Here is a 15,115-nt window from a genome sequence, read left to right as displayed (position 1 = left end):
AGGCGTCTTTTTGTTTTCAGTAGCAGAGTGCCCAGTTCCTGTCCTTAATAAAGAAAGGAACACAGGATAAGCAGCAGAGAGATTAAGCCACCTGCACAAAACAGCTCCTTCAGTTTCTGAGGCAAGGAGTTCTTAAATAAGAGTATTGTTCTGTTTGGTTAAATAAATTCAACTTCAATTTTCTGTCATTCAGCATGACATTGGATTATGAGCAAAGGCCCTGAAAGCCTGCAAAAAGAAAGGAAGCATTGGCTTTAAACACCGTGCAGATGTAAGGCGGACCCATGGAAACAATCCAGAATTGACAACAGCACATTCTACTGTGATGTGACTACGTTCTTTGCAGATATTAAATAAGAAGCAAATGATTTTAAATGAACAAAACAAAAAAGAGCTCTTAGCCTCTCTTCATTCAAAGACAGCTGCTCGCTGGATAGCTTTACACAGGCATCAGATTTGGGGTAATTAGTCTTTTATGAGAATCCTGTTATTCTGAACAGTTCCAGAAACCACAAATACAAATGCTATTCAAAGTTAACTGTATTATAGGAAGATATAATATTTTAAAAGTCACTTGGAAGGCATATTAAGTTAATATAATGTTTGGGAAAGAGTAAAATATATCCTTTATGGTAGAAAGGTATTTTGAGCTAAAAAATACCTGATAAAGAAAATACCAAAAACGAACATTAGCTGGTCCAAAGTGCCACAGGGAGGAAAATGAACCCAGGTTTCAGAGTGATGGAAAAACAGGGGGAATAAGTGATACACCCAGATATATAGGTTACATTTCTAAAATACAATAACATTTTTTAAAAGCGGTAGAGATGACTGAACACACTCTAGCCTCATTTAAGGGTGGTGTGCACTATCCCCGAGCAATGACTTCAGATCTAGGCTCTGCTTGCCTCTGTGGCCATGTGGTGCCAGGGTCTCCCTGTGTGTCAGCTGGTCACTGCCCTGTGGACTCCTGGGAGCACTCCATGATGTCATGTACGGAAAGCACAGGTGAGTGGAGGCACATAGGGAGTGTTTCCTAAAACTGGCAGTGAGATCATTTTTAGAGTTTATATTAACAGAGGTCTGAATCACACGGAACAAGAATGCAGGACACATGTGTTCTCTGCACCATGCCCAGAAGGAACTGAGACTGTAACAAGTTACATATTAGAGCAGGTATCAATACAGAGCTAACAAGTTGCCATTTAGATACCTGTACTTTAGTGGAAACTAGGAGTTTTTGTGCAGCGGGGTCTAGGATATGGAGTGAATTAGAAGAAGCAAAGGAGATAATCAGAATACTTAAAAATTCATAAATCAGTTACATACTAACATTAAGGAACAATACTTTTAACAACATTTAAGAATTTTGTATATCATCTTTAAGTAGTTGTACAAGAGTTGCTATTCAATAAATCAGTTTATGAACATAGTGCATCCTGATCAGTGAAAGACCAATACCCTCACTCCAGAATTGTTCATGTAAAAATGGACCTAAATTTGTGTGTGGATACACACACACACACACACACACACACACACACACACACATATACATATATATGGAATTCTGAACATTAAACCAACTTTATATTACAGGAATACAATTATAATTTACAGGGCTTACAACACTTGACCAATTTTATAGATATGGGTGAGAAATATAGTTAAAGAAATTCTATGATTGGCAACTACTTTGTATAACTACTTAAAGATAATAAAAACATAAAAACAATAAAAATAATTTCTAATGATTTTATTCTAGACACAATCATTTGGTTTGTTGTAACACCTTGAAAATGAAGTTCAAGTTGGAGGTGTAGCTCACATGGCCTAATGCTTGACTAGGAAGTATGAGGCTTTGAGTTGAAGCCCCAGTTCCACCAAAAAAATTAAGTGAAATGCAGTTCACTATTTCATACTTATGTAGCTCTTTAGGTGCTACTCCATTTTACTGTTCAGTCCCTTAATGTTTTGAGGTTAGAAATGAAAGACACCTTGTTCCCATTTTACAAGCAATATAACTGAGTCAGAGAAATTCATAATTTGTCCAAGGGCCTAGAAAGGCATAAACAGTCCCAGAAGCAAAAATACTAGTGAATCCCATCCCACTGAGTCACTCCTTGACTATTTTTCCTTTTATTAGAACTACAACACAGATAAAAAGACCACTTGTACATGGTTTTGTTTGTGTGAAGTGCCCAGAGGTGACGAACCTATAGAGATAAAGCAGATTAGTGGTATGAGGAACGCATAAGGGGATGGCCACTAATGATTTCTTCATAGGGTGATAAAAATAGAGATATTCTAAAATTAGATCAAGGTACATATCCTTTAAAAACAGCTAACTTGTACACTTAAATAGATGAATTTTACTCTATTTAAATTATATCTCAGTAAGGCTGTTTTTTTTTAAAAAATCAGTAAGGATCTTAATACATGAAAAATAATCTGATGAAAATATCTGTATATCATTCATAATGCCAAACAGCTTACTGAAAGAAAACAGGCTAAAAGTTTCTTTTATCTGAGGCTTGGTCAAATAAATTTAAGGAGATTAATGCTGAAATAATTTATCTGAACTCTGTCTTCCAATATTTGTGACTACTGACAAAAAGCAAAGGACACTTCATCCTAACAGGTAGAAGGAAAATCACTTAAGTGGATTGATTTGTGGGTCATGATGACCTCTGAGAGAGTACTATCAATTGAGATAAATTGTACATTTTGGAAGTAATATTAGTGTGAGCTAAACATGAAATTACCAAAATTATATAAACAAATCTTTTAAAAGGGAGCTAAGATTTTAGTCTTCAAATTTTTATTTCATGTCTACTTTTCTACAAGAGATTAAATATTACCATCAAGGATTACAATGATATGGACAATCGATTATTTCTTCTTCCACCACTATTATATAAGACAGAATTAGCACATATTTAAGTTTTTAGTCTCTACATTTCAAAAGATACATAAAGGGAAGATACGGAAGAAATAAATCAAAAGCTTTTAGTGTACAACATAATGATTATTACAGTTTTTATGCTATATTGTTGATTCAAAGTTGAAGTCATTCAGTGGTGTTTGAGAAGAAAAAAGGAACAAAAAGTGCAGGTCTGAGTATTTATTTAATTTGGAAGCAGAAGCACAGAATCAGAGTTAGAATCATGTCACTTCACAGTGGAGCCAGAGCAAAGCCTTTGGGTCCTAGTCTGATACATGGGTTTCCTGAAAGCCAGACCCACCTCAGCCCGCTTCTCCAAAAGGTGGCTTGGCATTGTTAGAAGGTGCTCTGGAGATGAGGTCATTTTTCAAAATGTGCCTCCTTAAACCTGTATACGGCTTGTCTTCCTGAGGCCAGAAGGGGAGGAGCAGTCTCAGCCCCACTCCCTTCCTCATGGGGGCCCATTAGGAAATGGGCCCACCTATTGTCAGTCCCCTGAGAAGTCCCTAAAGAAATGGTTTCCAGATTCCAAAATGCCAGGTTCCATTGGGAAGAGCTGTTAAATACCATACACAAACACATGGCTCCTGTTGCAAACTACATATCAAAAGCAATGGAGCATTTCATTCTTTTAACCTGGGCTTTGTTGTGGTGAAGGCATACTCTATCTTTCTGGCTATACAGCCTGAAACAGCCACTTAACTTGGCTAAAGCTGAATTTCTTCACTAGTATGGTAAGAGTAACACTGGTCTCACTCCCAGAGTGATTTGAGAGTTAACTGAGATAGTTGATGTCAATGCTTACCACAGTGACTGGCAATGAGATGTCCACAACCATTCTGCATGTGACCTGACCGAGAAGGGAACAAGGCAGCCTAGAGGCAGAGCTGCAAGGATTCTCAAGCAGAGAATTTTACTTTCTTCATGTTTGAAGGAACTGTCCAAACAGTTGATTATGTACTCAGCATAAAGCAATGCTATTCATTTTCATTTGTTAACACTTTCACAAAGTAGGAAGTGGCGCTGTAGCTCAAGTGGTAGAGCGCTCGCCTTGAGCTGAAGAGCTGAGACAGCGCCCAGGCCCAGAGTTCAAGCCCCACGACCGACAAAAAAAAAAAAAAACAAAAAAAACACTTTCACAAAGTAAACAAGCCTACAGGCTTCCTTTCTTCTCATCTCTTTGTTCTGTTTTGTTTTGGCCAGTCCTGGGGCTTGAACTTAGAACCTGGCATGGGCACTGTCTGTGAGCTTCTTTTGCTCAAGGCTAGTACTCTACCACTTGAGCCACAGTACCACTTCTGGCTTTTGCTGTTTATGTGGTACTGAGGAATTGAACCCAGGGCTTCATGCATGCTAGGCAAGCACTCTACCACTAAGCCACATTCTCAGCCTCTTTGTTTGGTTTTGATAATAGTGTTTCTCTGTCCTTACAGAATGACTTAAGAAATGAATCCAATTTCTGGTTGTTTAAAAAAAAATACTGTGTAAAATTACAATCTTCTATTCCTTGAAAGTTTGGCAGTATTTGCTTATGATTTACAAAGCTTCCCCAAGGGCCTAAACACAAATTTCACTTTTTTTAAAAATCAATTTGAAGATAAATTTATTTTTATTTAGTTTTGATTAACAATCATTCTTTTTTCTTTTTTGGGGTCCAGTCGTGGGACCTGAACTCTGGGCCTGGGCACTGTCCCTCAGCTCTTCAGCTCAAGGCTAGCACTCTACCACTTGAGCCACAGCGCCACTTCCGGCTTTTTTCTTTTTGCTTATGTGGTGCTGAGGAATCGAACCCAGGACCTCATGCATGCAAGGCAAGTGCTCTACCACTGAACCACCTTCTCAGCCCTCATCTTTTTTTATTTAGAAAAAAGCCGAGGGAAAAAGCTTCAGCACCTTGAATTTGATGGTGATTTTTTTGGGGGTATAACATCAAAAGCACAGGTAACAAAAGCAAAGATACGGTGACAAACTTTAAAATGTCTGTGCATCAAAAGAGACAATCATCAGGTGAAATGGCCGCCAGGAGACAGGAGGATGGCACCCTTAATCCAGTCCTTATGAAAAACTTCCATAATCAAACCACAGGTCAAACAACTGCATTGTGAAAATGAGCAAAGGATTTGAACAGACAGAGCTCTAAGGAAGTTATACAAATGACCAACAGAAAATACTGTTGGAGAAGTTGCACAGAACTGGAGGCCCTGCACACCCACTGGTGTGAATGTGAAATGACACAGCCCTGGGATGACAGCAAGTACACTGTTCACAGGTCCCAGACATGGACTGCTGGATAGAGAGCCAAACTTCGAAACAAGGTCTTGAAGAAATATTTGCATGTCTACGTTTATCTCAGTATTATCTGCAACAGTCAAAGGCAGGGACAATCAAAATGTCCAGTGATACTTATGAGTAAACAAACAACATGGATCAACCTGGACAATGTCCTGCTAAGAGTAATAGACACAGCCATCAATCAAATCTTGCCTAAACACACAATCTACAGACACAGCCAATCCATCACCAAGTAATCTTGCTTATATATAAAGAAATCAAACTCATAGAAGCAGAAAGTTGGAAAGTGGCTATACAGTATTGGAGAGAAGAAAGCGGTATCCAGTGGGCATAAAGTTTCATCTCTGCAAGACAAAAAAGTATGTATTTCTCACAGAAAATGTAAATATACATGAAAATAGTGCGCCGGGCGCTGGTGGCTCTTGCCTACAATCCTAGCTACTCAGGAGGCTGAAATGTGAGGAATGTGGTTCAAAGCCAGCCCAGGCAGAAAAGTTTCCATGAGACTCTCATTTCCAATTAACCACTCAAAAACTGGAAATGGTGCTATGGTTCGAGTGGTAGAGCACTAGCCTTGAGCACAAACAGGCTCAGGGGCAGCACCCAGGCCCTGAGTTCAAGCCCCATGCAAAAAAAAAAAGAAAAAAAAAGCATATAGAAGAGCATAATTATTAGTTTAACATTCAACATTAGGTTTTTAAATCTTTATTACTTTGCTCATAAAATTTAACTTATAGAAGTGCAATTTTTAAAATGAAAAAAAAAATCATTTCCCTTACGTAAGGGCATCAGTTGTATTTTCCTTTAGCACACTCTGCAAGGCTGTATACCAAAGGCAATCCCACTTTGCTTCTGAAGTCTTCCTTTGAATTTGAGATGTCTTTAACATCTCCAGCCACTTAAGTCTTAACTCTTAAGATAGCCAAATCGGAAGGGGTGAGGGCAAACCACCACCACAGACACAGAGATCACTTCAAGGTTATTTGCAAAGCAAATTAATTAAAACAAGACTTCCTTGTGATTGCAAGAAAAACATTCAGACATTTCCTTTTATGATTATTGCTAACAAGAGGAATAAATAAATTCATAAATTCTCTTTACCTAGTACTTGCTTTTGCAAATCATAGCATCTGGCTTGTAAATTGACCTCTTGCTGTCTAGATGTCTCAATCTGCTGAGATCTTAGTATGGCTGCATCTGACAACAGTTTGAGATTTTTCATTTCTTCTTCAAGGCATACCTTATTTCTCTGAGATGCTGTCAAACTTTTGTTTAACACATCTATTTCTGTAAAGAAAATTCAAAGTTTACAAATGGGCAATAATGGATCATGAAACATTTTGGAGAAATGTTTTCATTTTAGAAAATGAATCCATGAAAGCCAAGATGAGATATCTTCTTAGAGTATGACACCCAACCAAAAGGTCAAATTGGAGTTCAGTAGTGATTCTCAAAGAGGAGGGAAATGGGGGGGGGGGGAAGAGAAAGAAAGGAGAGGGGTGGGGCTATATTGCTAAGTAATGATTGTGTTTTAGCCCTCAGTAATACTAAACTGCAATGTCTCTTTTAAGACAGGTCCAGTTGTATATCCCTGCCATGAAACGGAACTTGCAGTTGTCTGATCCTCCTGCCTTTTTTCCTGAGGACTGTTATAGGCATGTGCCACCACACCCACAAGACAGAGAAACATACTATCTGTGTCATGTTCTGAATTTTATTGAAAAAACTGTTTTCTTGGCAACATGATTCAGACAAGTAAATTTAAATGTGCTAGCATGGGCTGGCTCAAGAACTTCTGGACAGCCACAAGGAGTCATTCTACAGAAATTGTGAAGAAAGGTGGCAGGGTGGGGGAAGGAAGGGATTAGGAAGTTGTAGTATTTAAAATGAATAAGCAAGAGTCATAAAAGTATTTATTAGTTAATATAACGATTCTAAGAACACTCTATCCCTCTATCCCTCAATTACCTGTCATTATTCTGTCTACTAAAGCTTAATAATTAAACTTAATCTCTTAGATTTGTGTGCTAATTTTATAAAAATTGAAAAAAAAGTCTGGAGTGTATCCTCCATCAGAATCACCATCACTGCTGCTATAAACCACCACGAAAAGCTGAGAACATACATATAATAAGTAACAATAGTATAAAACTTGAATAACCACAGTGTGCTGAATAAATAAGGGCAATTCGCTATTTTAGAGCTTACTTGACATTCCCTTCTTTGGTTAGTACCATCGGGGCTGTACAATGGTTCATATATGAATGGCTTTCTGAAGAGACTGTCTTGGTTTATTGATCTTGGGCCTATCATGGCAGAGACTATGGCTCCGTGGACCAGGAAAGACCACAAGTAGAGACATAGGACAGATCTAGTGGCAGAGACAATATGGCCAGCCAATAATCACAGGGAAAGTAAAGCAGTGAGCTAGACCACAGCCCAGAAATGAACATCCTAAGGGAAGGTGATGGTTGGGTTGAAGGGCGGGGTCCGAGGAAAAGGTGGCATGACTGCAGACATGGGGCAGAGGACAAGGAGAATGTGGTGGGGCCACAGACTTGGGGCAGAGGACTTTCCAGTTTTTATTTAAATGGGGAAACCTAGAGAAATATATTGGCAGGATCCAAATGCATAGGTTTCTACCTTAGTCCAATGGTTACTTTCTGTGGAGATCCCATTCCTTTAGGAATAGCTAATCTAGTTCTACAACTGCATGGCCACACACCCATTTCTCAGACCCATAACTACCAACATAGGAGCATACAAAGTCTTAAAAGAAGATAGGGATAGAAGCTAGCTCCATGGCAGAGTACTTGCCTAGCACATGCAAAGCCATGGGTTCCATTCTAGCACTGCAAAAACAAAGCATAGACACACAGATGACATAGTGTAATTGTCCTCATATTTAAAGTCTTCCTGAGCATTTTTGTAGCCTTAGAGGTAGTTTCTTATGGTAGAATAAACTGTACCATGTGGTAACTGCATGTGTCTATGCTGAAGTCACAATGACACTGCAGGGAACACACGCTGTCACCTACTTATCATTTGCCAAAATGACTCTGCTTAGGTTAGCAAGCTGACTCTGTTAGCGAACACTACTGTCTAAAATAACTGCTAGTGTCAATGTGACTTTCTATCTGACATTAAGAGAACAAGACTGTAATATAAATATATTTGTAAAATATACTCCATTCCCATGTGTTCATGAAAAAGTATAGCACAATGTCCAAAAGAATGGGGGTGACAGTGCTCCTAGCATGGACCCCAGCAGAGGTGAGGTTTAGGAGAAACTTCCTACACCCATGGGTGTCCTGGTGTCAAAATCCAATCCTACACTCGCCAATTATACAGTCTCCTACTCGTGTCCCAGTCTGAAGTTCAGAAATGAGGAACCGCACCAGGCTCCACACCACCTTGTGAAGGAGCTCCTCCTGTCCTTTCATGCATGGTCTATCGTGGTTCAGATGCTGCCTTGACACAGAAACCTTTTCTACTTGATAAGGATGTGGCCTTGGTCTTCCAGTTTTCCCACTTGCATGTGGGAAAATATATATAAATAATATATAAAATATATAAATGTGATCTGTAAGTTATTTCAGGGCAGAGATAGTTGCTTATTCCTTTTCTATTGCCTCCATAATTTCTACGAGGATGCCCTTGAATAGGAGTTAAATAAACCTGTTCTGTGTCTATATAAAGGCTGAGTAAAGCTTCTAAACAATTTCTAACATATCATTAGTTACACATCCAAAAGGAAGAAACATTTGCAACGGAATATCAAAATAAGCCTATTTGTTGTGTGCTGGTATTAGGGCTTCAACTTAGGGCCTCAAGCTCTAATATTTACTTTTTTTTTTTTTTTGGTCTGGTCATGGGGCCGGAACTCTGGGCATGGGCACTGTCCCTCAGCTCTTCAGCTCAAGGCTAGCGCTCTACCACTTGAGCCACAGTGCCACTTCCGGCTTTTTTCTTTTTACTTATGTGGTGCTGAGGAATCGAACCCAGGGCCCCAGGCATGCAAGGCAAGTGCTCTACCACTGAGCCACCTTCCCAGCCCTCATATTTACTTTTTACTAAAAGCTTTTTACTCAAAGCTGGTGCTCTACCACTTGAATCACACCTCCACTTCTGTTTTTTGTTAGCTAATTAGTGTCTCACAGACTTTTATGCCTAGGCTGGCCTTAAGATATAGAATATTTTCTTAAACTTCTAATTTGTGAATGGGCATGTTTATGTATTTATAAGAACTGCTAGGTGTAGAGTGTATTCAAAGTGATCAAAGAAGCTATGAATGGCAAGCTTCTGCACCTGTCAAGTTTTGCATCTACTTATACTTTTGTATACCGCCCCCTGGGGCTCTGATTGTGTTCACAGCATTAAGGAGAAAAACACTCTGAAAATAATAAAACTTCAAGCCCACACACCCATCTGTCCTGTCCTCTAAGCTCTTGTTGGTGAGCTAAACACATGATCCATGTGTATGCATTTCTACCTCTGAGCTTCTGACTCATACAGGACAATCAGAAATTGGTCTCTGCTGGCTGGCTATCCTTTCCAGGGATGAGCCATACTTTTCTATTTCTTCTGTAAAGCCATTAGGTTATAGAGACTAGGTACTATTACATTAGGTTACAGAGACACAGCCATTAGGTTATAGAGACTAAGTACTGTTACATTGCTTCAAAGAAATGTTGAATTTTTTTTTATCTTGTTTACTAAGTACTTCGTAGGGCTTAATTCAAACTGCATGATGTGTCTGCCCCAAGAGAAGTATCTGCTAAAATATCAAGTATTTTAGTTCTCCGTGAGTTGTATAAACTCTTCCTTTTATATACAGGTACTTTAGGGAGAAGCCAGACATTAGAATTAAATACAAAACTTAAGCTCTGGCTCTCTGAGGATCTTTTCTCCAGGATATTCCCCCATGTCCTGACTGCCCTGTCTCTGTCCTTTAGTCCTCAGGTCTAAAAGAATACATATTTCTACCAGATGTTTTTGTTTCCATGCATGGAGTGAATTGCAACCTGCTCTCAATCCAATAGTCTTTAAAAAATCCCTTCTCCTTCTTTCAGTATCTAAAGCAGTTAGAATATTTAGAGTTTTTGGTCACGGTAAAAGTGTACTTTTTGTCCTCACACACATGTACACACATATACACACATGCACATATAAACCCACAACCTGCACTACAATGATGTTTCCTATTTAACACATTATTACTATCAGCCAGAATTCACAGTTTCAAGCTCACTTTTGCTGTTGTGAGTTCTGACAAATGCATTATAACGTGTGCACCACTGTACCGTCTTGGACCTCTGACAACCACTGACCTGTTTACTGACCCCAGGCTTTGCCTTTTCCAGAAGGTTGTGTAGCCATAACAACAGAGCTTGTAACCTTTTCAGATGTCATCTTTCACTTAGTAATAAAACTTGTTTCAATTTTTGACATTCCCTCCTCAGTGTGTTTGATTCTGTTATTTGCCAATGTTTTCAGATAGTTATTTTTGTCTATAATTACAGTGATTATGTTAGAGGCTGATCTAATATGACTACTCAGTCATTAAGAGAAAAACATTTTAAAAAGTACAAATTGGTTCCTTTAACAGAATAATCAGACTTCTGACCATAGCTCAAGATAGACATATCATGACTTATCTTAGAGCAACCTAAAATACTACAGTTCAGGGTAGATCGATAATAATGTTCATCTACTATGCCAATCACAAATAGGTTTAGAAAGTGAGTTCCAAGCCCCACCAAATACAATGAGGTATTATTTATTTACTTAAAATATTTTTACAAAAAAGTACAATTACATTCTAAATGTATATCACAAACCTGCTAGAGCTGCTTCACTAATGGATTTAATTTGTAGAGAAACTTCTCCTTTCAATAAAGTCCAGATTTGAAAATTATCATATATTTCATTTTTAATACTGTTTAGTTCTCTTTTGGTAACAGTAAGTAATGAAAGAGTCTTATTCCAGAAGTATTTGTACTCCAACAATTTTTGACTGTAATGAAAAATTAGAATTTTTAAAATAAAGTAAACAAAGGACACATTTATCCAAAATGATTTTAGAATAATCATACAATCTACTGTCTAAATGAAGACAAATTTGAAAAGGAAAAGTGTTGTTCATACTATGTTAAGACAACAGGCATAAATCAGAAATATCTCAGTTCGTTTCATGTATAAGCATATCAACTCAGTTCCATTTTGCTACTATTTTAATTACAAAAAGATAATTATCTTCATTTACATTTATCCTATTTTTTATATTCACCAAATAAAGAAGAAAATTTGGTTAGAGCAAAATTTAGAAAATTTAGACCAAACTTAGAAAACTTGGTCAGAGAGTAAATGAGAATCTTACAGCATTCTTCTACGTACCATGGTTACCCAGGCAGTGTAACACCTGGAGTAATATACTTTTTAAAGTACCTGAGCTAGTACTTTTGCTTCATCAAATACCTCAGAGTTCAAAATAAACTTATTTTTATATCATCTTATTTTATTACTTCAGATATCCTGGTTATCGTTTCCTTAATCATTAAACAAGATACAGACATAGGTGTTCTCAGCAAAAAGATGATACCTACAACCAGAGGAGTGCTTGGTCAATATTTATGTCTCTGAAGAAACAAAGATCTATTAGGTAGAAACATCTTTCTTGTGCCTTATAATCTCCTTAGTATCTACCAGTCTGTGATCAACAGAAACTTAAATGACAAATAAACTTCATTTCTCAGCTGGAGGAATGGGGAAGTGAAAAGAGTTAAGGATCACACACTGGAAAAAACAAAAAGGAAACCCAAGAAGGAACTGTTTCCAGTGAGTTAGAAGAAAAGCCAAAGGAATAATATCAGGAAAAAACAGTGGTCTTCAAGCAGAAAATAGAAGGCAGGGTTGAAGGCTTCAGACAAAGGCTGAAGAGGCCATTGTAGCTGGCGTGAAGGAGACCTTAGAGACCTCGGAGAAGCATTAGGTGGGAAAGCAGGTATGAGACAACAGAGGTCTGTGCTACCAACTATTAAAACCATGGACAGAAGGGGAAGTAAGAAGGCTGAACAGGGTGGGAATTACTGGAAGTGTGCATAGCTGAGTGTACTATGTGAGTGAACACAGGCCGGAAATACAGGAGAGAGGGGAGCATTTCTTGAGCAAAGTCCTAGAAAGGACAGATATACACAAAGGCTAAAAGAGCTCTATTTTCCAAAAAGACTGTGGTTGTGATTCTGTGTGGCCAGCAGGGTCTCCCCAGTGAGCAGACCTGAGGGGGTGATTAAATCCACAAACACAGCTAAGAGGATGCTGATTACAGAAAACAGAGGAGGAGGATGACACAGGTGTGAGAATGAGAAACCAGGATGTGGAGTCAAAGTATCTGGGGCGCAGCTGCTGAGATTCCGCTGCAGACCTGGAAGTCAGGGCCTAGAGAATGTTTGACAGAAAGGAAAATGCAAATGTGGGTATGGATGCTTCTGTAGGGAGAAAGGCAACAGACAGAAAACTCAAGCTTTATGCGCTGGGAGTGGACCCACTTTTTGTGATGACTCAATTCAACTTCTTGAAGAGGAAAAAAAGAGCACAAAAGTAATAACTATAAAATAGGTTAAAAGTATATATTTACTGATAGAATGAGAAAACTCACTACATTTAAAAATTGGCAAGTTAATAAAATTCTCTAGAACCATAGAATATAGGAAAATGGTGTGGCTCTTCAAGCAGCTCTACAATACATTTTTGCATATAATTTTTAGCTACTGTAATTCTGCTGTTTGTGTAGATGACTGATTATACAGCCTTTGAGTTTAACATAGCAAGAGACTTTTTTTTTGCCAGTCCTGGGGCTTGAACTCAGAGCCTGGGCACTATCCCAGAGCTTCTTTTACTCAAGGCTAGCACTCTACCACTTGAGCCACAGAGCCACTTCAGGCCTTTTCTGTGTATATGGTACTGAAGAATTGAACCCAGGGCTTCATGTAAGCTAGGCAAGCACTCTACCACTAAGCCACATTCCCAGCCCATGGCAAGAGACTTTAAAAAAATTAATAGCTTAGAAAGGTCTTTTAAAACTTAGTAGGAGGGGATGGTAGGGGGAAAACAATGGAGGGGGTAACAAAAGAAAAAAAAAAAAAACTTAGTAGGTAGTATAAATATTCAGCATTGTCAGATCTAGAAAAATCCTTATCAATATCTATGCATGACTATAAGGTTTTGGGGATTTCAAGTTTTCTTAGAAAGTGACCAATTTTAAAAAAATTTTTATTGTAAAGATACTGTACAAGCGGTTACAGTTACATGAGTAAGGTAATGAGTACATTTCCTACCGAGCATTGTTACCCTCTCCTTTGTTTTCCCCTACTATCCCTTCCCTCCCCACTACCCCAACTCCTCCCTCTCCCCCCTACCAAATTGTAAAGTTCATTTTCAACATAGTATCTTGTACATCTTATTGTTACAATGGGTCAACCTGTATCCTTATTTCAGCATTTTATTTCCCTTCCCCTCCTGAAATTAAAAAATATGTATATACAAGATGCAGGGCACCAGAACCAAATACAGTGACAACAGGGGTTATACCACAGGGGGGAAGAATATACAAAAGAAACAAAAAAAATCACATAGTACATTAAAAAAACAACAGCAACAAAGAAAAAAACTTCTTGTGTCCATTGAAAATGACCAATTTTAAACTTTATTTTAAATCTGAAACAAATGGACACGTTTAAGTATCACCCTTGAAGTAGTATTTTGTAATTTTTATATTCAATGGTGTTATTGTTTTTTGTAAAATTAGGAAATAGATATTTCTCCAATGTATTTGAATAATTAACTCATCTTCATTGGATTATCAAATACTTTAAGATCTTTATTGTGTTTGTATGTTTGTTTTACCTGTGCTAGGGCCTGAACTCAGGGCCTGGGTGCTGACTCTTAGCCTGTTTGTGTTCAAGGTTAGTGCTCTACCATTTAAGCCCCATCACCACTTCCGGCTTGAGTAGTTTACTGGAGATAAGAGTCTCAGAGGGACTTTTCTGCCTGGGCTGGCTTTGAACCTCAATCCTCAGATCTCAGCCTCCTGAGTAGCTAAGATTATAGGCATGAGCCACCAGCACCCAGCTCTTACATTGTTTGAATACACAGAAATGTCACAACAAAAACCCCTTGGTATAAACAAATATATTCAAGTAAAAATGGATTAAAAACTGAATAAACAAAAATTTTGTTAGTGAATTTGCTCTGATGTAATTCAAAAAATATTGTTATAATTTGCTTTATATTTTTTATCTATCAACCTTTAAAATATGGACTGCTTCACAAATTTGTGTGTCATCCTTGAACAGGGACCCTGCTAATTTTCTCTGTATCGTTCCAATTTTAGTATACTGAAGTGAGCAGTGTTTCTTTCATTTTGAAATAGTTTGCTTTTTTTTGGGGGGGGGGTCCGGTCATGGGGCCTGAACTGTGGGCCTGGGCGCTGTCCCTCAGCTCTTCAGCTCAAGGCTAGCGCTCTACCACTTGAGCCATAGTGCCACTTCCGGCTTTTTTCTTTTTGCTTATGTGGTGCTGAGGAATCGAACCCAGGGCCTCAGGCATGCAAGGCAAGTGCTCTACCACTGAGCCACCTTCCCAGCCCCTTGAAATAGTTTGCTTTTGTTTCATTAATTTAAAAAATTTGCAGGGTGCTGATGGTACACTCCTGTAAACCTAGCTAATATGGAGGCTGAGATCTGATGATCATGGCTCATAGTAGCTTGGACAGGAAAGTCTGTGACTCTCTTATCTCCAAATTAATCACCAAAAATAAAAGCCAGAAGTGGAGTTGTGGCCCAAGTTGTAGGCAGAGTGTTAACTTTGAGCAAAAAAAGC

At 38.3% G+C, this 15,115-nt stretch overlaps 1 protein-coding gene and 1 non-coding gene across 2 annotated transcripts in view; both read right to left on the bottom strand.

Moving 5' to 3' along the window:
• Lekr1 (leucine, glutamate and lysine rich 1) overlaps positions 1-15,115 on the bottom strand; it is a 103,338-nt gene that overhangs the window by 40,707 nt on the left and 47,516 nt on the right. The window contains exons 5-6 of the mRNA XM_042685660.1: positions 11,077-11,252; positions 6,338-6,523 (exon numbers count right to left, since the gene is read on the bottom strand). Of these exons, the coding sequence (XP_042541594.1) occupies positions 6,338-6,523; positions 11,077-11,252 (362 nt within the window). The remainder of the gene's footprint in view (positions 1-6,337; positions 6,524-11,076; positions 11,253-15,115) is intronic.
• LOC122112942 lies at positions 14,545-14,651 on the bottom strand. Its single transcript, XR_006148319.1, has one exon. It is a non-coding gene; the product is annotated as a U6 spliceosomal RNA (small nuclear RNA).

The sequence above is a fragment of the Dipodomys spectabilis genome, unplaced genomic scaffold, assembly GCF_019054845.1.
Source record: "Dipodomys spectabilis isolate Male_0828 unplaced genomic scaffold, ASM1905484v1 ptg000095l, whole genome shotgun sequence".
NCBI classification, from domain to species: Eukaryota; Metazoa; Chordata; class Mammalia; order Rodentia; family Heteromyidae; genus Dipodomys; species Dipodomys spectabilis.
Note: the sequence above shows the minus strand (reverse complement) of the source record. Positions and strands in the feature narration are given on the sequence as shown.